The sequence below is a fragment of the Primulina tabacum genome, chromosome 9, assembly GCF_025594145.1.
Source record: "Primulina tabacum isolate GXHZ01 chromosome 9, ASM2559414v2, whole genome shotgun sequence".
NCBI lineage: Eukaryota > Viridiplantae > Streptophyta > Magnoliopsida > Lamiales > Gesneriaceae > Primulina > Primulina tabacum.
In genome coordinates this window covers 27,783,653-27,806,927 of record NC_134558.1, presented here as the reverse complement: position 1 = coordinate 27,806,927, position 23,275 = coordinate 27,783,653, and the positions used below count along the sequence as shown (strand labels likewise).

General features: G+C 38.5%; 2 protein-coding genes across 3 annotated transcripts; one reads left to right on the top strand and one right to left on the bottom strand.

The window, feature by feature from the left end:
- The first annotated feature begins 1,151 nt into the window (after window positions 1-1,151).
- LOC142555085 (proliferating cell nuclear antigen) lies at window positions 1,152-3,341 on the top strand. The gene is made up of 4 exons (XM_075665749.1): window positions 1,152-1,599; window positions 2,347-2,499; window positions 2,594-2,691; window positions 2,800-3,341. Exons 1-4 carry the CDS (start codon window positions 1,281-1,283, stop codon window positions 3,019-3,021), a joined length of 792 nt encoding a protein of 263 aa, XP_075521864.1. The 5' UTR covers window positions 1,152-1,280; the 3' UTR covers window positions 3,022-3,341.
- Window positions 3,342-5,067: 1,726 nt separating this feature from the next.
- On the bottom strand, window positions 5,068-10,174 carry LOC142555084 (neutral ceramidase 2-like). 2 transcript variants are annotated; one of them, XM_075665747.1, is made up of 10 exons: window positions 9,983-10,174; window positions 9,267-9,638; window positions 8,887-9,095; window positions 8,377-8,721; window positions 7,460-7,721; window positions 7,094-7,364; window positions 6,899-7,024; window positions 6,377-6,440; window positions 5,884-6,053; window positions 5,068-5,726 (listed from the first exon to the last, which is right to left on the bottom strand). In XM_075665747.1, the coding sequence occupies exons 2-10, from the start codon at window positions 9,578-9,580 to the stop codon at window positions 5,178-5,180; spliced, it is 2,310 nt and encodes a 769-aa protein (XP_075521862.1). In that variant the 5' UTR covers window positions 9,581-9,638; window positions 9,983-10,174; the 3' UTR covers window positions 5,068-5,177. The 2 variants fall into 2 exon arrangements, with proteins under 2 accessions (XP_075521862.1, XP_075521863.1); XM_075665748.1 differs by lacking the exon at window positions 9,983-10,174 and having other exon boundaries at window positions 8,887-8,941; window positions 9,028-9,095; window positions 9,267-9,505.
- Between the last annotated feature and the right edge of the window lie 13,101 nt (window positions 10,175-23,275).

Here is a 23,275-nt window from a genome sequence, read left to right as displayed (position 1 = left end):
TATTATTTTTTCGTTAAGAATATTACTTTTTTATTGTGAATATTGATATGGTTGATACGTCTCACAAATAAAGATTCGTGAGACTATCTCACAAGAGACCTACAGTTTAAATATTTATTTTCACGGAATAGTTCGAATAGCTCCCAAATATATTTGAATCTTTTGAGCCAAATTCTATCTCGAACCCTGATTCCGATCCAGATTCGAATATGTTTTTTTTACATCTTTCAGCTCCGAATAAAGATCTAGATGAATATATCTATCTTTATCTGAACTCAACCTTAAAATTTAATCATATTTGGCCAAACTTGATTCATTTACACACGTAGTTTAACCAAATGATAAAAATATGCAATACTATTTTAATTATATTGTAACATTGATGCAATGTGAAACTATTTTGTTTTTCGTTTATTATATTATTGAGGTGACGTAGTGGTTGTTTGAACCTATGCTTCTATAATGAGGGCGATTTATGTCATTTTACAATATTCTTTTCATTTTTATGCTACTTCATAAGAAATGTATTTTTATTCAAAATAAATGTTTTTTTTAAACATGATAGGAAATCTTTTTGCGTCATAATATATTGTGAAATTATTGTTTTGATTTTCCATTGTGAAAAAATAAATTAAAAGATTTTTTAATTGCATACTATTGACGTTTTTTCGATATCATCTGAAATCGAACTTAAATATATTCTCGGATCAAAAAGAGGTTTATGCACATATACTACACGAGTGACCAAAAGTAAAAAAATTTCAACGTTAAGAATTTATAAATTTTACTATATTTTATATTTGAGTGGATCTCATGTGAGACCGTCTCACGGATCTTAATCTGTGAGACGGGTCAATCCTACCGATATTCACAATAAAAAGCAATACTCTTAGCATAAAAAGTAATACTTTTTTATAGATGACCCAAATAAAGATCCATCACACAAAATACGAACCGTGAGATCGTCTCACAAAAATTTTACCTTTATATTTTTATGCAAACACAAAAAAATAAAAGTATAATTGTTTTGCATCTAAAAAATATTGGCGGGAATTAAAATATTTTTAATTTCGCTTTTCCCTCCAATTACAACCCTAGTTTCTCGGGCACACCTCAATCCATTCCCACCTGCTGGACTTCTATATATACGGAATATATAAACCCTAATTGCCAAACTTACATTTCTATTTCAATTTCCCGCACGAATTTGGTCGGGAAGCTCATTTCCTACTCCCAACAGTGAGAATTCGGGAAGGATTTTTCATATTGATTTCCTTAAAATGTTGGAGCTCAGACTGGTGCAGGGGAGCTTGTTGAAGAAGGTGATGGAGGCGATTAAAGATCTGGTAACGGAAGCGAATTTCGACTGCTCCGCAACTGGGTTCTCTCTGCAGGCCATGGATTCGAGTCACGTGGCGCTGGTGGCGCTTCTGCTTAGATCCGAGGGCTTCGAGCACTACCGATGCGACCGCAACCTGTCCATGGGGATGAACCTCAATAACATGGGAAAGATGTTGAAGTGCGCCGGGAATGATGACATCATAACCATAAAAGCTGATGACGGTAGCGATACCGTCACCTTCATGTTTGAGAGCCCCAGTATGTTTCCTTTCTTCTTCTTCTTCAGGTTTTAATGGGCTGCAGTTTTCTTGTAGATTTAGTTGGTGAACAGTTTTGAGTTTTTTTTTTAAAAAAACTTTTTTCTGGTATATTTTTGGTGACTCAGGTTGCATTCTTTCTCCTTTTTTTTTGGTAAATGAATATATGAAGAGCAGATCAAGTTGTTATAATTTATAACATTTGAAGCTCAAAAACTGATGTATGTTTGGTAAGATCTTGTAATACAATATATGCGTTAATTCATTGACAGTCGAGCCTTGCATACGGGTTTTGATTTTCTTGATAATTTAGTGATGGGAAGCCAGAATCTAATAAAAAATGAAGGAAAAGTCTCCTTTACCTATTTGTACAAAGGACATAAAGATGAATATACGAATAGTATAAACTTTTTAATTGGCTATTGCAACCCAAATCATTAACTTGTTGAATGTTGGATGATGAAATGAAAGGGGAAGTATAAGTAAGACATATGAGTGGCAGAATAAAGTCCACATTTTCTGTTGTAATTCTGAGGTATCATTGTTGGGTTTGAGTGAAGGGATCTGGTTTTATGCAGGTCGACTACGGTGAGTGGCCTTTGGATAGCTGAAGCTCTTAAATTATTCGACTTGTCCAATTTTAGATCATATTTAACACTGTTTTCTTCTCTCCTTTCTGATTTCCTTGTTCAACTTTTTAAGTTAATCCTTTTTAGTATGTTGTCCCTTTTGTTTTTTTCCATCGCAGCACAAGATAAAATTGCAGATTTTGAGATGAAGCTTATGGACATTGACAGCGAGCATCTTGGAATCCCTGAAGCTGAGTACCATGCTATAGTTCGGATGCCATCTTCCGAGTTTGCGAGAATCTGTAAAGATCTTAGTAGCATTGGTGACACAGGTTTGTTGTTTATGTTCTCCAATGCAATAACAAATGTTAGATTGTAAGCTATTTAGTACTTAAATATGGCCTTTGGTTTGACTTCTGAATGCAGTTGTGATCTCTGTCACAAAGGAAGGTGTAAAATTCTCAACAAGAGGTGACATCGGTACTGCAAATGTTGTTTGCAGGCAGAACACGACTGTTGATAAGGCTAGTTCTATCTTTTTCTCCTTGGAGTAAAATAACTAGCTTAACACCCTTTCAGCCATCTTTAGAAAATAGATTAATTTCCCTTGTATCTTCTCCTATGTCATGCAGCCTGAAGATGCAACGGTCATTGAGATGAACGAGCCAGTTTCATTAACGTTTGCTCTTAGGTATTTGAATTCTTTTACCAAGGCAACTCCATTGTCCAGCACTGTCACTGTAAGCTTGTCTTCGGAGCTTCCTGTTGTTGTGGAGTACAAGATAGCAGAGATGGGCTATATACGGTTCTACTTGGCTCCCAAAATAGAAGAGGATGAAGAGAACAACACCTAGTTTTATCAGCATGAACTTTTATAATTTTATTAGGCTACTAGTTACTTTCCAAGCCACAGATCGAGATTTCTCTCCTCAAGTCTCTTTTCTTGATAATGACTGGAATTATGTGAATTTTCTTCTCCTTTCTCATTGCATCTTGTTTTGAATCCATGTATGCGCATCATTTTAAGTACTAGCTTTTACCTTCTTGACATATCTTCCCATGTTCTTTAATTCAAATTGTAACGATGTTTTGTTGAATGGCAATTTCTAGAGGATGGAAATGGGGGCACAGCTGTTGCAGTAAATTCTTTATTATAAAAATTTTCTGTTGAATACATCAGTGATCCAGTGTAGATTAAGAATAGATCAAGGATTTGATTATTTGACCATGAGGCCATAATACTTTCTTATGTAGCACCTTGTATTTGTTGCATTTGGTGCAAAGGTGAGTTAAAAGTTTGTTAACATCAGTCGCCTGTTGCATATTTTACGTGCTTGTACATGCTTTACACTCTTGTGTGAAATTTTTTTTTTATTTCAAAGTTTATCTATCAAGTAATTATTAAAATTGACTAAGGGATAAAATGGTACTTGTAATATTGCTAAGGTTAAAATATAATTACTTAAAATTGCTGAAGTTGTATTTGTTAAAATAGTTTAGTTCAAAATGAATAGATGTGATTTTGCAATTTTTTAAAAAAATACCTAACTTCCAAAATTTTCTCTATTAGGCTAATACTTTATGTATAGGAATAGATTTCACGCTTGAATTTGATAGGATTGCCTTAAAATTTGGATGTGAGTTTAATTTTGGTTTTGATTGATATTGTTTTTGTGTTATATTTTGTTAGTATTTGTAAATGTTTTTTAAAAAAATGATAACAATTTTTACTTTACTAAGTTTTTCAAATTTTCAAAGGAGAAGCCCATAATTGTTATTTTAAATATATTTGTAAACATTATCTAAATATATATGTTTTAATTGAGATTGATAATCATTCCGGACGCTCACCACTTCCATTCAGGATTTCGGTTGGATGGATGCCGTAATAATTTTAGATAATGACATAACAAGTGTTCTGCGTCTATATTTATATCTATATGCTTATAAAAGTGTGGATATTTCAAATGTTTTCAAATTGTGAATGAACGTCATTATTCTTCACATTTTTTATTTATTTCAATTATCAATCAAGTAACCTATCTATATCTATATACCTATAAAAGTGTGGATATTTCAAATGTTTTTCAATTGTGAATGGACGTCATTATCCTTCACATTTTTTACTTATTTCAATTATCAATCAAGTAACCTGTGAAGTAGATTTACATTTAGTCTATTAATTAATAATTAATACTAATTAAACATGTTTTATGGTTATTACCTTTCACATTTTTTAAAGTCCATAAGTTGATTGATTTTTAGTTTATTATACCTTATACTTGATGTTCGGATATATATTTTTTAAAAATCTATATATACCTATAAAAGTGTGGATATTTCAAATGTTTTCCAATTGTGAATGGACGTCATTATCCTTCACATTTTTTACTTATTTCAATTATCAATCAAGTAACCTATGAAGTAAATTCACATTTAGTCTATTAATTAATAATTAATACTAATTAAACATGTTTTATGGTTATTACCCTTCACATTTTTTAAAGTCCATAAGTTGATTGATTTTTAGTTTATTATGCCTTATACTTGATGTTCGGATATATATTTTTTAAAAATTTGTTTCATTTAATTTGATTCTATATATTGTGCTAATTATAATTTATTAGATAACATAAAATTATCAACTTGAATTTTAATTTGACAAAAATTTCGAAAGTAAATTATATAAGTTCTTAATTAATTTATTCGTCCAATATAACAAAGAGATTAAACTCAAATTTCATACTAGTTATAAGAAAAATGGCAAATTCTTTGCTTACCCCCTTTTCTCCCGATGTATAAGAAAAATGACGAGTTCTGTTCTCTCGATGCATTTCGAACCCACCTCAATCCAATGACTATCTTACATAGAGGCTATTTCTCCAATATATGATAGCAGAAACCAAGAACAACATGTGAAGATTGCTTTATGTAATTTATGGAGTACACAATTAATTGGAAAGTCTTTAATGATTTTTGGTGCACAAATATCACGTTCTGTTAAATAGTCTCATGCTACGGTAAAAGCACGGGAAGAGCCTGTAAAATGTTCAATTGATCCCAGAACTCCCTTTGCAGCACCAAAATGTGTGATTCTGTATACGCCGGAAGCAGCTGTTTCTGGTATTCTCCATTCTAAGGTTGCATGACTTTGAGGGCTAAGTTTAGCTGGTCGAGACCATATAAACCGGAGGCAGAAATCATCATCGTCATAAGCTGATTCCCAGGTATTGTTCCCTTTGAGAATCTCTATAAGAGCAAACGTACCTTCCGTCATAAGGTCGTTCCTTGGACACGCCGACCAGAAAACTGCTGTCACTTTGTCGCCTTTCTTGAAAGTGGAGTTCTGTGGTATGTCTGAGCTGACATCACCGAATTTTACGCCGATAGGAGTTGTATCGAGTACGACAGGTGGTAGCAAGCTTATCTGTTTTTGTAGCATATCTGGGGGTGGTGGACCTGGTTCGACTGATGTCCCTTGAACAAGGGCTTCTGCAAGCTTACCGAACTCCTGAATGTAGCCGCTCAGGGTGTGTGGGCCGTACAGCGTAGATGCACCCTGAGATCGATGAAACAAGTCATAAGTTACACATCAGGAAAACAAAATCATTTGTAGGCTACACCTCTAAGAAGGGAGAACTGTGTTACAAAACCTACGGTTAAATGAACATAAGACTAAATGCAGCATCCTTAAATGCCATGGTGAAGTAACTGACCTCATATCTCTGTATCTCATACTCCTCAAAGGTTGCCACATATTGTGAATATGTATTTGTCAACCCAGCTATCACTACATGGACATTGCCACCAAACTCTTTGCTACCTCCGCTTAGCAGGATTGATTTCACCGCATCTCGGAGCCGTCTTCCCGCCATTGTGGTGAATTCTGGCACAAGAAAGCACGGATATCTGTAACTCTTAATTCTCCCAAAACAAGTTAACAAAGATTCAAGCCCCCTCCAACCACAAGGTAAAAAAATAAAGGGAAAACAATTTGTTTGGAAAAGTTTTTCCTTAAATTCACGGAATACAGAAAACAAACGGGATAAAAAGATCTCAATTACAAAAAGTAAACTGTCTAAATAAAAATGAACTTAAAGATGATTGAAATTTCATGATCTATTATCGCATTTTCAAGATCTCGGTGTGACGAGATTTACAAGTGAAAATGTAATTATCTTGAAAAGAAAAGAGAAGCCGAGCCATTACCTCCAGGTACACTTAATATGATCAGCTGCCCTATTCTCAGAATCTGGATTGGAAGTATTGAAGGCTGTAAACATGGAGACACAAGATTACCATTGTTCAGTTCATTATAAACTGCTCCATCACCAAAAGATATACATGCGTGATTTGTGAAGGGGAGTGAATGTTAATGGGTTGGAAACAGGAAACTGATTTCTTTAAAATCTTTAGAATTCGAGTTGGACAATCGAATTTCCGGTGCCTTACTTGTTTACGTGATAATAGATCAATAGCTTCCAAGGAATCTTATAACGAAGAACCAGACTCTACTCAAATCAAAAGAAAATGGCTCCATTCCCTTTCTCTATTGTCAACTGAGAACATTTTTGGTATGAATCAGAGGCACAACTCACTATTTCTAGAAGATGTAGAATATATGTGTTTGATCAATCTATACTACTTTCTTCATATAACTACTAGAAAACCAAGAAAATATTTCGAGGTCATAATCATATAAACAAATACAGTTGAAAATTTATCACTAACCGCCCAATCATAAGGTTCCTTCATTTCACCAGTATCAAGCAGAACAGGCTTTGGGGCATGACAGTCAACTTGTTCCTTCGATGGTGTTTTAAGTAAGTTGCGAACCAATCTCCAGAATGGATTCCCCTAAATACAGAACATTAGTATGCAACGAATGAGAACATTAACTACTGAAAACAAATTCAATTGCATTACCTGGTTGTCCCCTTGTTTAAAGTTAAAAGCGCCGGGTCCATCTGTTGTACCAGCAGCGAATCCGAACCCCAATGCTGCAGGGCAGGTTTTTACAATAGTGGTGCCTCCTCCTTGTTTAGGAATTGCCACCTCAAGATTGGAAAAATTTATGTAAGTGTGGCGATAGTCAATCATCCCATTCAATTGTTCTGAATCCAAATTCAGAAGTTCCACTGCTTTTCTGAATTGTCTTTCTCCAATAATGCGTGTGGATTCAAATTCATCTGGATACCTGCCAATAAGTTGAAAGATTATATTTTAGTCTAGATCTGAATCATGGCAACGTACTCACATAGTCATAAGTACCGAATGTGGAATTATACATACCCTGGTCCTCGTCCATAGCATAACTCATTCTTTCCACCACAGGTGCTATGCTTAAAATCACAAGGTAAGCCTGTATCTATGCAAAAGGCTCCAAGAACATTTGGACTAACATCACCACAGTTGGTTTGGCAAAATGCAGATACAAATCTAGGCCTATCACCCTGACTTAGAGCACCTCTTACACGTCTTGCATTGCTCATAAACTTGGTGGTTGATCTACCCGAACCCACATGAGAAGCAGCAAGTTCTTGTAAATCATGGTCTGCATAGGATCAAGAAAACAAAATGTTAACCTCTAGGAGAATATGCAGAGCTTTTTTTAGTTACCAAAGAACTAGTCCGTAGAGCTGTAGACCCAGAATATGAGTTTAGGTAGGAGATGAGTCTCTGATAAATCTCTCCTAACGCGCTGAGGCAATGACTTCAGGCTCACAAAAGAGCATCCTCAATGACTTCAGGCTCAGAAAAGAGCACAATAAAATGCAAACTTCCCAGCCCACAATCAGTTACGATAACCGCCTTGCGATGATGGTGTTGAAACCTACTCCATGAGCTTCTTAGAAATCTGCCATGATTTTTCTAACAAGCAAACTGTTCTTTTTTTATCATGATGCAGTCGCTAAATATGGACCGGTCGTATTTTTAAGGGCAGGTACTAGAAAAGCTTGGGGAAACAAAACCCAGATTCTATAAAAAACCAACAACTTTTTTTAACAACTAATAATATCATTATCATCATTTCTAATGATACAATAGCATGGTAAGGTTCAGTCATATTTCATCCCTTTATGTTGAAAAGTGAAAGAAAGCCAGGAACAAAGATCCCCTATTATAATTCTTCTACTTGAAGAACACGCATCGAAAAGAAATTCATGTTTTTCTTAAGGGTGCTGCAAAATAATAAACCGAGTACTTACAGCTATCTTCCACTGCTGGTATCATGTTTGAGACTCTGCGAGGAACCTCATTTGCCTCTGCGTTGTCAGAAGACAAACTTCCCTTGCTATTCTGATCAAACCAGTCTTCCGTAAAACGTGCTGCAGCTCCTTTGTTGTCACCACTTAACAAACCATTTGTACGACTCATAGAAGTTCCATGAGTTGCAAACCAATTGAAGCTCCCGACCATGCCCCATTCATCATCAACAAACTTTAAGAGGGTCATATCTTTATCAACATCGTACACATATTTACTGCGTTCTGCTGCTGGATTGTTGATATAAGCACTTGGACTGCGATTAATGGAAGCATCTAAAAGCTCACCTGTAATTTAGTGCTAATATGGTGAATAAGATATGCCTATCCTCTTAAAACAACAGCAGACCACGAACTAAAAAAATTAATTGTGGAGACTCAAGGAAGAGATACAGAACCTTATTCTGTTACTTTTTGCTTAACAACTACAAGGGCTAAGTCGAGCTCAATTACCTTTGTTCACAAATAATGACCCAGGTCGAAGATTGTTGTGAGCTTGAATGATAGTCTGTTCGATACCATCAACAATGGCATCAAACGATTGCCGCACAAAACCAAGAGAAGTTACAAGATACACAACATATTGAAGATAACCTGCTGGACCAGCATGGGTGTGAATGCCACTAATAGCAACATTCTTTTCAGTATAGAGATCTCCGTACCTGGAGAAGCAAAAAAACCTCATATCAGATCGATCCAATAGCACGACATTAACCAAACTACCAGTACAGGAGCCATAAGTAACAATATGAAACCGCAAGTTACAAATAACATTTGGCTTGCACAGATAACAAATACTAAAGAGCAATACTTGATTAGGAAGTGATAACTACCTGGCCTTCAATCTCTCAAGAACTTTTATTGTCACAAGTTGGGATGCCATCCCAGCATCAAGGTTTACGAATGCAACTCTGTTCCCCTGCGGCTGCGCCACGATGAAGGCACGAGCCCGCAACCTAAAGTGGACACCGGAAGCAGTTTGGTCTATATTAGCATATCCCATCATGTTGACGTCAGCTGCTGGTCCGGTCATGTCATAACTTCCAAGCCCAATCAAATAACTAGAAGTTGGTTTCACCCCTTTAAGATCCCCCACCAAGAGGCACAACATAATAGGCAAGCAAATCACCGAGGCGAATGTCGCCATAGTCAGTCCACCAGCTGTCCAGCCGCTACTGTATTCTTTAATCACTTCTCAACATTTCCTACACCAGAGACATAATATTGTTGCTACAAGAAGAATTCACACTCACACGCACACACACACACACACACACACATACACACATTGAGAAAGCAAGATCACATTTCATTTGTATTCTCTGTAAGAAATCATACCACCAAAAAGAAGGGGAAAACACGATTAAATCAAGTTCCATGATAACAATCTCGTTAACCGCCATGAAAAATGTTCAAAACTCTCAAGATCATAATCACTGATTAACTATCCTCGAACCAGTCCATGTACGAAAACACTCTTTGATAATAAACAATCCACTCATAGAATTAAAGCAAAAAAAAAAAAAACAGTATAATCCATATGACTTACAGCCAAAAAACAAAACCCAGAAATCTTCCAACGATTCAAGAGTTCTGAGGTGAAATCTGAGGCAGGGAGTAGCTTTAATTGAGGTTGAGTGAGAAAATGCCAAAATCGGAGAGGCAGGCTGGGTCGAGTTCACACAGGGACTTCCACATATTTGAGGTGAAGGAAATACATAATACATACAAATTAAAAGCCATGAAAGATTGGTTCTATTTTGTTCGGCGTTTGTATATATTATATTTACATACAAAGATCGTATTCACATGCATGGAATGTTTATTTTTCATTTTTTTTTATAATATAATAGGAGAAAACAATATAAATTTAATATTATTGTTGCCACTATTATATCTACAAGAGTCATTTACTATTCAATATATATATATATATATATATATAAATTCTTAAAATTAATTTATCTGATTTTAAGTTAATATATCAAATATTGATATATATCTAAAAAAATAGGCATATTATCTCAAATTCACACTAGTCTAAATATTTTTGTTGTCTCATCTGAGATGATCTCACGAATCTTTATCTGTGAGACGAGTCGATCCTATCGATATTCACAATAAAAAGTAATATTATTTTATGGATGACCCAAATAAGAGATCCGTCTCACAAAATACGACCCCTGAGACATTCTCACACAAGTTTTTGCCATTTTTGTTTCTTTTATGAAGTTTTTTTTTTATTTAGTGGAAAATTTTATATGAGCTCTATATATTATTATATCGTGCGTCAACCCGAAAATTTACCAGTATACACGGGAGTGGATTCCACCATAAAAATAACAATAAAAATATTTCATCGGTAAAATTTGGCATACTTCAAGTATATGACTAAATCTGAATGCTAAAGAATAGATCAATGTTAGATCCGAAATAGCTCCGTGGCGATCGGAGATGATATTTTGAATCTTGCAAAGGAGACGTGGAAATTATATCATGTTAGTGTGGACTCATCATCGTGGGTATTAATTACCCAACAAAAATTATTAAATAATTACACATCTTATGTTTTTTTTCCCTTTTTGGAAGCTGACCAAATTTTTTTTAGTATTTGAGGAAATATTATATATTAAAAATGAATTTATATAAAAAAAATCAAAATACAAAGAGTAGGTCTTTTGTGAGACGGTCTCACGAATATTTATCTGTGAATATTCACAATAAAAAGTAATACTCTTAGTTAAAAATAATACTTTTTCATGGATGACCCAAATAAGAGATCCGTCTCAAAAAATACGGACCCGTGAGATCGTTTCACACAAATTTTTGCCAAATACAAGAGAGTTATTGTCCTAATTTGCCGTTTGTGGCTCTCACATGGTAATACATTTATATAATCACACAAGTATCCTATAATCATGCTTATTTCATTTTTAGGATCCACCTCTATATCATTCTCACGTTGTTCCCCATCGTTTTTTTAGAAGAGTGATAGAAAAATTAATTCCAAAAATTGGTTAAAGAAAATTGAAGAGAATCGAGGCTAGGGGTGGGCATATTTTGGTTAAAATGGAAATAACCGACCGGGCCGAAAAATTCAGTTTAAATGATTCGATTTTATCGGTTTTTCGATCGGCTACAGTTTCAAAATTAAAGAAATTCGATTTTTCTGTTCAATTTACGGTTTTGATCCCAGAAAACCGAAATAACCGAACTGATTATATTATATTTAACTATAGGACTTTTTGTATAATGTGCTTTAGTCATGTGACAAGTCCAATATTGACTACTGATTAATCCTCTCGTTTGGGAGTTAGGGTTGAACTTAATCATCACTCATCACTATACGTCTATACCTCTATAAGCCGTTTTCTTTTCTTCCTCATCTGAATTCGTGCAACTCCATTCTCTGCTTCAAATTTCAATATTCATAGTCCATGGTACTTCAATAACTTATCACTTTGTTTTTCTTTTGGATGATTAATTAATCATTATCTTATTTTATTGGGTTGTTCTCTTCCAAGTTCCCAGTTTTGTTTCTTAGATTATTAAGTCATCAGTGTATATTAATCAATCATATATGTTTTACTCATCTACGGTCATTGCTTCTTTTATATGTGTTGCATCCATTAAGCATCAAGTGATGTATAATTTTATTTCTTAACAAAATATTATAAAACAGTAGATAACCAATCATATAAACCGAACCATATTCAAAAAAACCGAACCGAACCGTAATAAGATGTTAACATTGATATTAATTAAGATGAGCTAAGAGTTCCTCGAGTGACAATTTGGAATAAAGATGCAAAGTGCAAAGAGGAACGTGATAGTCCCGAAACTTTTTGAATTAGAGCCTAACGATTCGGGCATCAGTGTTGATGATTTTATTAGGTTTTATATTTTATTTGTTTTCAATTGTATTGTTTTTCATGTTAGTAATTAAGTTACGTACACATATATTTATTTTCCTATATTTGGACAATTTGAATACTTTTTTTTTTTAATATGCTTGGAAAGATGCTACTGTTAGATTCTTGCGTGAAGAAATTATGGAGCATTTTTATAGTGATCCGAGTTTCTTTTTCGATAATTAAATGCTAAAACATGATTAAAAGATCATTAATTAATCAAATCGGTAATTAAGCACCAACATGATCGGAACCACCAAAGTAAGTTCAGACCATCCGAAGAGTTTGGTTTTCCGAAGTGGGTTCAGATCATTCAAACTCAGAGTGACAGAGAGATGCTTATTTGTCAAAAGTGCATCCGTTCGGACCTTTTGAAGCCAGGTGTCTAGATGGATGGCAAATCAAGCATGAAACGTCGTAGCATGCAGAGTTCCGACCATCCGAACTAGAGTTCGGACCGTCCTAGCTCCGCTAGGTCATTCGGATTTCAGAATTTGGTAAGAATTCGTAGAGGATTCTCTCGATTTAGATGAGTTTTTAGATTTTTTGAATCACATTTATCAGCTAGTTTAGTTACAAAAGGCTTCCGGGGAAGACATCAGCTCAAGGACTGAGCACCGAGGTTCTCATCCCTAGCGGGCTAACGACAGAAGCAGTTATAGCTCCGTAGCATTAGTTATGATTAGGGTTAATGATGGTATGTTAAGATAGTAACATGAGTATGTCGATCTTGTTGCCTAGGACCATCGATTAGGATTCCTAGACCAAAATTAGATGCACATAGATACAGATTGAGATAGCCGGTGAATATGCATTCTTATGTGTTGCATTTTACTTACCATGATATGCATGTTTAAGTGTTATACATATGCTGCATGTACATGTATCATGTTTAGATTGTATCTCCTTTGCGGTAGCTTTTTGACTAGGGTTGCTTAACCTTATATGTTTCTGATATATGATCGGTCACTGGACGTCATCGTTATTATGGAGATCGAGACTACGATGGTCAAGATATTTAATATCCACGATCTCGATGCGAGTGCGTGAGCTACCCAACAGATTTGACCTAGATGGGACTATTCACTCTTGGCACCTAGACCAATCATGATGTTCTATGTTGACTCAATTACCTAGTTCACGTAATTTGCATGCGCATATAGGTTTGTATACTCATATTTATGTACTTGGTGATTTGTTGCTCATGTCATTGGTTTTATCTTGGACACCCCGTTCGAAGGGGCATGTCTCAGTTTGGACAAGATCAGAGGTTCATGGCGTGGTTAGTCGAGTAGCTGACGAGGATCGAAGAAGGTTTATTTTGTTTATTTCCTTTACTGGTTTAAGATAACAAGTTTGATTTGGTTGTATAAAGAATTAAGCTTCTATCTTGTTTTGGTTACCGGGTATATTCCACCAGATTTTCATTTGGGATTTATGCATGTTTTTTCGCTCTTTGTGCTTGTAATAATTATGTTTAACTGACTAGTTAATCTCATGATTAAATAGTTTTAGTAGTCGGTTCGGGTTCAGTCACTACATTTATGATATCAGAGCATGCATAAGATTTTTTGGGACATAATCATGTTGACGAAATTTGTCAATTCAAAGTATAAAATATACTTTCAGACAGAAGACAGCGCGTATCCGCGCACCTGTGCGCGAAGCTCTGTCAAACTTCTTCTGGACAGCAACAAGCACGCGGCTGCACAAGATCTCGCGCACCTGCGCGAACCGCCCTAGCTGCACATCATTTAATGTCGATAAGAATGAGTTTTCCTATAACTTTTTTTTTTTCATTCTCTGAATATGCGAAGGAAAAAGTAGGAATTCAAGTTCTATCGTTCGAATCTACCTCGAAACGTCATCGAAACTAAAAATAAATTATATATTCGGAATCCTCGTGTTGAGAACATTCTTTTAGGGTAATTTTCTTCTCGATTCAGAACTTTTATTCATTGAATTGCTGGGATATCATATATTTGAATTTTAAATCAATATATGTGATAAAATAACCGATGAGAAACTAACTTTCAAAGTCAAAATTGAATAATGTTATGATTTCAATTTTATATGAATTTTCAAAATTTCAAATAATTCCGAAACTTGAAAATTTTATTGTAAATGATTGGATGTATATTAATGATTGTATAATAGGGACTTACTAGGATTTATAATGCAATATAATTATTCTAATAATGTAAATATAAAATCGAATATTGTAGAACGAATTGATACATTCAAATACGCTAATTAGAGTTGCATTTGAATGAATATTTTGATTATGTAGATTGAATTTATGTATCGAAATCCTAATATCGGATAGAGCTACAGTAAACTGGGGACGAAGAATTGAATATTTGAAAATGGAAGAGTATTCTACAAATTTCTCTTCGAGTGTAGGATTTATCTTTGAAAGTTCATATCTCATTTTGTTCCTCGCAGCTCACTTTCTTGGGATTTCTCTCATTTCAGCTCATCTTTCTTATAATAATGTGGCCATGCTTTGATTTCCCATCAAAAGCTTATTTTTAATTTTCAAAGTATTGTATTTATAGTCTCTAAGAGTGATATTAACATTTGAAACTAGAATATGACCATTTGGAAATCTTTTGTACGATTTTCGACATTGAAACTGTCTTATTCGCGTTTCTAACCATTTTATGAGATTGGGCTGATTTTTCTGTTGACATGGCTGCTTTGACTGAGACATTGATCAGCTTGATATGAGTTCAGCTTGTTCTGATCTCGTATAATCAGCTTGGTCTGATATGGCCTATTTGGTCTGTTCAGCTTGGTTTGATCTGATCTGATCTGTTCAGCTTGGTTTGATATGATCTGATCTGTTCAGTTTGGTCTGATCTGGTCCAATTTGAGCTTATCTGTTCTTTTGATTATAAATCTTTATATCTTGATTTCTCGACAAAATGATGAACATGAAGTAGTATCTCTTTGTCTTGGCCTTCCATAGAGTTAAGAATCACTAAAATTTCGAGTTTGTATGAGAGAAACATGCTCGAAATATCAAATTGTATACAAGTTGTAACTTGTTTTTCATTCATTGCAGAACATGTGCAAAATGAGCAATTTCATCGCGGTTGTTATCCTTATTAAGCTCTGATCTAGTCTTTGACTTGTTAATATGATTTGTAAATAATTGTCTTAGCTTCATAAATCATACTAACACATTCAATTTATATTATCGAGCTTATACATATGTCCAAAATATCAGAATTGTTCCTTTAAATATGGTTGTTTCAAATGAACTCAGTTCGATCTTGTAGCCAATATTTCGCCTAGATAACGTCCGAACTAGTCGAGATTACCTTTTAACTTTTAGCTCATTGAGTTGGTTGTTCAATCATCTTGTTTTCTGATTATTTGGATCATCGAGCTATGAGATATGCTCAAAATAAACAGATGCGCCAGAAACTCAATTGTGTTGGAATTCTAGTTCCAGCAAGGTCGCACACTTAAAAATTCTTCTTTCAACTACACAATCAATGAAATATATTAACAACACAATACAAAATTTTGTTATCATCAAAATTAAGATTATATGTGTTTTCGGGCCATCAATAAAATGACCCACCTAATCCATTAATGATGTTAACAGTATCATTATTAATTGCTACAAAATTACAATATATATATACACACACACATTATAATGTGTTTGCACGTGATAGGACAATAACAAATGTAACAAAACCAAGAATTCAGCTTAAAGGACAACCACTTTATCATCATGCAATCCTCATTTATGAAAAGGCGCACGACACACAAGCATTGATCCTTAACCAACCATTTTCCAACAACCTTAGTTATTACTTGATGCCCCGGGATGTCCCGGGTCATGGATAGGCCCTGGGACTTCCCGGACCATGGAGCACATCCATGGTTGGTGCCCGGGCCAGGATGAGATGCTCTCAGGCCGGTAGCATGACAAAATGGATTAATGCCCTGAGTCATTGGACCACCCGGGACATGATTTCCCCGAGATGTGAAATACCCGAGATCTTCTGTAATTACCCGAGAGGCATTCTGCTCGGCCACCTCGATATGAGTGAAGCATTTAATGGTGCCAACTTGGTAGAGCATGCACAGCCGACCTATCTCTGACTAATGACATTAGTTGTTGATAAAATCAAGTGGGCTGGACGTGACTAGTGTAAGATTTGACATGTCAGAATAATAGGGTATAGTCAGCCACCCTACTATCATTAATGCTCAAACACAAAAAACGAGGTCATCATTGCATCCTCTACTATAAATACCAGGTTCTTTACTTGCATTTACTCTGTATTCAGATATTAAATCACATATTTAATACTCTCATTTACTCTCCACACCAATCACACAGCCATCCCTTGGCTACATTGGTTTTATTGCTTGAGTACCCTGCTGACTTAAGCATCGGATTGGTCATGCCGGACACCCCTCCGGCGCCCATTCACGTGGTTACCTTCTTGTACGCAGATCTCTCGGATCTCTCAGGGAGGAAGTTCAATCCAGACGCCCAACTCATATTTCCTTTTAATAACTTGATTGCAAATCCGGCTGAGTACCCGACCCGACTCATCCATTTCGCCCGGGTTGCATCATTGGCGCCGTCTGTGGGAATTCTGAGTTCTAAAGCGTTGATATGGCTCCTACTAGAAGAGCAAACCAAGACACTTCTCGAGTCCAGGAGGAGAACAATACTCGTCTTTCCTCAGCCCACCATTCATTTAACTCCCGAGGAGTTAAACAAGATTATAACTGATGCTGTTAAGATGGACCATGGCAAAGAAGGCCACCACTCATCATTCCAGTCATCCCGAGCAGCAACGTTAGCAGCCGCAAGAGGAAGAGAGAAGGGAGGAGGAGAGGGAGTCGAGTGCAGGTTCTAAATCTTCCACTGTTGCGGAAGAATTAGAGGAGTTGAGGAAGAAAGTAAAGGTATTGGAGGGACATGTTGGTTCTAAGGACAATGTTCATGTTGTAAAAGGTTACCCGTTCTCAGATATCATTGTCCGGGAACCATTACCCGGGTATTTCAAGTCAGCCAAAATCAAGGACTATGACGGGAGTTCTGATCCCGAAGAGCACCTTGCTCGTTTCGAAAACATGGCCATGTTGCATTGCTATGGGAACCAAATTAAATGTAAAGTGTTCCTCACCACCTTGGTCGACTCTGCACAAAGATGATTTGAAGGATTGACGCCACAAGCATTCATTGCTTTGAAGACTTCCAAAAAGTATTCTTGCATCAATTTAGCAGCAGCAAGAAGTATAAGAAAACTGCTTTCAGCTTGTTCGAAGTGAAGCAAGGACAAGATGAAACTCTAAGGGCATATATCAAAAGATTCAACCGAGTGGCCCTGGATGTGCCAGCCTGTGTACCCGCGGACGAAAACTACGGCGTTCATGCAAGGGCTGTGGGAAGGGGATTTTTTCCGATCCTTGACTAAGAAACTGCCCGAGAACTTCGAAGATCTCTTATCCCGAGCAGAGAAATACATTAATATGGAAGAAGCGCAAAATCAGAAAAGAGAGGCCTTGAAGAGATCAAGAGGAAGACCGGGCTGTCAAACCCGAAGAAAGAGCTCCCAAGAAAAATGGCCTGGGACATTTCTCTCATGTACCTTTGAGAATTGCCCGGGACCGAGAGATTCAAGAATGCAGCTCGGATGTAGCCCCGCTTCCTAGTCCTGTGGCGAGGGCATCAAGGCCAGAGCAGAGAGGGTACTGCACCCTCCATAAAGAATGTTCTCACAACACTAATGAATGCCAGACTCTGAGGAAGGAATCCAGTAAGCGTCCTGTGCCAGCATCCCATCCCCCTCGAGATAAGTCAAGACAGCCACCTTGGTTTTCTCGACGTCCTGGACCAAATGTTTCTCCAAAGTCAACAAATATCCCGAGCGAAAGCAGAAGGGGAGAAGCAAGTTCTCGGGAAGAAAGGGGCAGACCAGTAGAGAGGAAGGACCCTTCCCCAAGCCGAGGAGTAATCAAAATGATTTCGGGGGGGGAGGGGGGTCCACCGATGGCGATTCCAACCGGGCCCGGAAAGCCAGAAGCAGGAGGTAATGCTTAGAGGTCGATGGGAGGAGGAGAGACGAGCCAGTCATAAGCTTTGGACCAGAGGACCTCAGAGGAGTTAGTCAACCCCACAATGACGCTCTTGTCATTCAGACCCGAGTGGCTAACTACGATGTGTTGAGGGTATTTGTTGACAATGGCAGCTCTGTCAATGTCATATTTAAGGAAGCCTTGGTCCAAATGGATTTACACGAGTATCAGTTAGATGCGGTTGAGACTGCCTTGTTTGGTTTTGCTGGACATGCTGTGTACCCTGAGGGGGAAATCACTCTACCCCTGACCCTGGGCACTGGAGACCTGAGGAAGACTGTGATGACTGTTTTTACAGTGGTGGATGCCCCATCCTTGTACAATATCATATTGGGAAGGCCGGCCATGAATGAGATGAGAGCCGTGACCTCCACTTATCACCAGAAAATCAAATTCCCAGTGCGAGGACAGGTTGGGGAAGTTAAGGGAGATCAGCCCTTTTCTCGGAGGTGTTATGGGGAGACAGTCCGGGTAGATCAAAAGAAGGCAAGGAGGGAAGGGAAGGAGAAAGAGTGTCAAGAGGGGCCAAGGAGAGAGAAGTGCACTTTGTCGCTGAGGAAGAACAAGAAACGGTGGAAATTGAGCCAGGAAAGAACGTCCGGGTGTCCCGAGACATCAGTACGTCCACCCGGGTAAATCTCTTACAATGTTTAAAAACTAACATTAGTGTTTTTGCCTGGTCTCAACAGGAGTTGGCCGGGATCTCTCCCCAAGTGGCCGAACATAAATTGAATATCCTCCCGGGATCCAGGCCCGTGAAGCAATAGAAGAGGCATTTTGGCCCTGAAAAAGATAAAGTAATTGGAGAGCAAGTGGGAGAGTTGCTAAGGGCCGGGCATATCAGGGAAGTCCAATTCCCTACCTGGCTATCAAATGTGGTTCTCGTCCCAAAATCCACTGGGAAATGGAGAATGTGTGTTGATTTCAGGGACTTGAATAAAGCATGCCCAAAAGATTGTTATCCACTCCCCCGGATTGACCATCTGGTAGATTCCACTTCTGGATGCGAGTTATTAAGCTTTCTGGATGCATATCAGGGGTATCACCAAATCCCCTTAGCTCTGGAAGATCAGGATAAAGCAAGTTTTATTACCTCCGGGGGCACCTTTTGCTATGTCGTTATGCCTTTTGGATTGAAGAATGCGGGGGCTACGTACCAACGCTTGATGAATCTTGTCCTCCAAAAGCAAATAGGTCGGAATATTGAGGTGTATGTGGACGACATTCTAATCAAAACCTGGGAAGTCTCCCATTTCATTGATGATTTAGCTGAAACTTTCACCACTTTAAAACAATATGGAATAAAGCTCAACCCGGGCAAGTGTGTGTTCGGGGTCAGGAGCGGTAAATTTTTGGGTTTCTTGGTAACTGACAGGGGAATCGAAGTTAACCCTGAGAAAATCAGAGCAATAATGGACATGCCTTCTCCTCAATCTGTCCGAGATGTGCAGAAATTAACCGGGAGGATTGCTGCCCTGTCGCGCTTCATTTCTCGATCTGCCCATCAGAGTTATCCATTCTTCCAAGTCCTAAGAAAAGCGCAAAAATTTGGCTGGGATGACAAATGTGAACAAGCTTTTCAGGACTTGAAGAAGCACCTGGCTGATTTGCCTATTTTGGCCAAGCCCGAGCCCGGGGAAAAATTATGGGTCTATCTCTCCGCCACTGAATTTGCTGTTAGTTCTGTGCTTATCAAGGAAGAAGAAGCCGATCAGAAACCAATATATTATGTCAGTCATGCCCTTCAAGGGGCAGAATTAAAATACATTGAATTGAAGAAGGTAGTATTAGCCCTGGTAATGACCGCTCGAAAGTTGAGGCCATATTTTCTCTCACATCCCATTGTGGTCCTCACCAATTCTCCCATTGGAAGGATCATGACTCACGCCAAAGTCTCCGGGAGAATGGTCAAATGGACTGTTGAGCTCGGGGAATATGACATTGGATACAAACCCCGAGCTGCTATAAAATCCTAGGCATTAACGGACTTCTTAACAGAAATGATCCAACCAGTCGAAGAAGAGGTATGGAGGGTGTTTGTTGATGGTGCGTCAAACTTATCAGGGTGTGGAGTGGGGGTGGTCCTAATCGCCCCATCAGAAGAGAAAATCAAGTTGGCTTTGAGGAATTGATTCTAGGGTCACAAATAACGAATCAGAGTACGAAGCTGTTTTGGCAGGGTTACAGGCTGCCCGGGAAGTTGGTGCTTCCCGAGTCATTATTTATTCTGACTCCCAGTTGGTTACACAGCAGATCAAAGGGACGTATGAGGCCAAGAACGAAAAGATGCTCAAATATTTAGGGCTCATCACTGCCCGAGCATCGTCTCTGACAGACTGGAGTATCTAACAAATTCTCCGGGAGGAAAATGCAGAGGCCGATACCTTAGCCAAATTGGCTGCTTCCGTGACAGATATAAATACCCAGGAGGTTCTCTTCTTTACCCGGCTGGTGCTCTCTATTGATGAAGAAGTACCCCCGGTCCAGTAAATCTCATGGATGACTCCTGTCGTTTAATACATAGTACATGAAAAGCTCCCAGAAGATCGAGCCCAGGCTGCAAAAATCAAAAAACAAGCGCCCAGGTTCGTCTTCTTGAATAATGTTTTGTACAGGCGATCCTATCAGGGCCCATTACTCAAATGCTTATCAGAAGATGAGATAGAGTACGTACTCCGGGAAATACACGAGGGATGCTGTGGTGAACACCTCGGTGGAACAGCTCTGTCTCGGAAAACTATATTGGCCGGGTTCTGGTGGCCTCGGATGAATCAAGATGCTGCCCTACTTGTTCAAAAATGTCAAGGTTGTCAACACCATTCTAATTTTCACCATCGCCCAGCTGCAAGTATGCAACCGATCTCTGCATCGTGCCCTTTTGACAAATGGGGTTTGGATATTGTGGGCCCTTTCCTCATAGCCCGAGCACAGAAAAAATTCCTTCTTGTGGCTGTGGGTTATTTCTCCAAGTGGGTAGAGGCCGAGCCATTAGCCAAGATTACCGAGGATGAAGTCATGAAATTTTTTCGGAAGAACATTGTTTGCAGATATGGCATCCCGAGGAAATTAACTTCAGATAATGGAAGGCAATTCCAGGGAAAAAAAATCACCTCCTGGTGTCAAGAAATGAAGATTATTCAATCCTTCACCTCAGTAGATTACCCTCAGGCTAATGGCCAGACTGAAGTGACTAACAGGATCATTGTGCAAGCATTGAAAGCCCGACTCCATGGGAAAGGAAAAGATTAGGTGGAAGAATTACCGAGTGTCTTATGGGCATACCGAACTACGCCTTGGTCATCTACTCGGAAAACACCCTACAGCCTTGTCTATGGTTCAGAAGCAGTCCTGCCGGTGGAGATTGGGCAATCTTCTACTCGGATAGAATCTAATCCGAGCAACATTGATCAATCCCGGGCCATTGAACTTGATTTAGTGGAAGAAATAAGAGATCGAGCAGCCATTCGAATGGAAGCTTATCGCAGCCGGTTGATGAAGTACTACAACAAGAATGTTTGGCCACGAAATTTTCAGGTTGGGGACTTGGTTATGAAGAAGATCAAGCCCGTAGGTGATGTGGGAAAATTAGAAGCCCGTTGGGAAGGACCCTTCAAAATAATTCGAAGAGTCAGCTCAGGTGCAGCTTACTATCTCGAAGATTCTCAGGGACACACTCTCAAGAGGCCATGGAATGCTTTTCATTTAAAGAAATATTATGTTTAAAAACACGTATCTTTTGTTTCTTCATCAAATAAAGGAGGTTCCCAGGAAATGTCTACTAAAGTCTAGGGACCCGTATCCTGGCCCATGGACCCGCACCCTGGTTACCTATAAAGTCCAAGGACCCGTACCTTGGCCCGGGGACCCGCACCCCGGTTATCTACCAAGCCCAGGGACCCGTACCCTGGCCCGGGGACCCGCACCCCGGTTATCTACCAAGCCCAGGGACCCGTACCCTGGCCCGGGGACACGCACCCCGGTTATCTACCAAGCCCAGGGACCCGTACCCTGGCCCTGGGACCCGTACCCTGGCCCCGGGACCCGCACCCCGGTTATCTACCAAGCCCAGGGACCCGTACCCTGGCACGGGGACCGCATCCCGGTTATCTATCAAGCCCAGGGACCCGTACCCTGGCCCAGAGACCCGCACCCCGGTTATCTCTTAAGTCCAGGGACCCGCACCCCGGTTATCTCCTAAATTCGGAGACCTGCACCCCGCTTACATCAAGACATATTCTATTAAACCCAAAAGGCTTATGCCCTGGTTATTAACATGTTTGGTGAAAGAATGACTAAAGTCTACAAGAATATATGAAGTAAACTTTGCAATACTTGGAAATCTCAAATGCAAAGAAGATAAAGAAAAATATTTCATTAAACAAAGGAAAACTTACAGTGTGCCCGGAAGCCCGGGAATGAAAAATAAAAATACAGAAATAACAATAAATAAATCCTAGTCTATCTTGGGGTTCTCCTCCTCCTCCTCTTCCGGGAGGGAAGCTGCAGCTTTTTCCAGATCAGGGAAATCTTCCTGATCGGAGGGGACCAGGCCTGTCTCCTGGATTTGTTCGAGACATTTATTGAAGCCCATGTCAAAATAGACAAAAGCCTTATCGGCTACCATCTTTTTGAAATCCCGGGACTTCAGGAAATTCGCCATGTCCTCCTTCCGGGAAAAATTCGCCTGTTCAAGAGCGGCAGTTGCTTCCATGGCTCGGGCCCGAGCCGATTCTGCCTCTTCCTTAGCAGCCTGCACTTTTAACTTGGCAATTGCAGAATGGTCATCCAGGGCTTTTCGGACCTCAGCTAATTCTGCC

What these genes read in the sequence shown, in the direction of transcription:
- LOC142555085 (XM_075665749.1), top strand. Translation starts at nt 1,281, where the DNA reads ATGTTGGAGCTCAGACTGGTGCAGGGGAGCTTGTTGAAGAAGGTGATG. An exon ending in CTTCATGTTTGAGAGCCCCA is followed by an intron (nt 1,600 to 2,346) that starts GTATGTTTCCTT and finishes TTTCCATCGCAG; the next exon opens with CACAAGATAAAATTGCAGAT. An exon ending in AGAACACGACTGTTGATAAG is followed by an intron (nt 2,692 to 2,799) that starts GCTAGTTCTATC and finishes TATGTCATGCAG; the next exon opens with CCTGAAGATGCAACGGTCAT.
- LOC142555084 (XM_075665747.1), bottom strand. Translation starts at nt 9,580, where the DNA reads ATGGCGACATTCGCCTCGGTGATTTGCTTGCCTATTATGTTGTGCCTC. An exon ending in CTTGAGAGATTGAAGGCCAG is followed by an intron (nt 9,096 to 9,266) that starts GTAGTTATCACT and finishes TTGCTTCTCCAG; the next exon opens with GTACGGAGATCTCTATACTG. An exon ending in ACCAGCAGTGGAAGATAGCT is followed by an intron (nt 7,722 to 8,376) that starts GTAAGTACTCGG and finishes GATCCTATGCAG; the next exon opens with ACCATGATTTACAAGAACTT.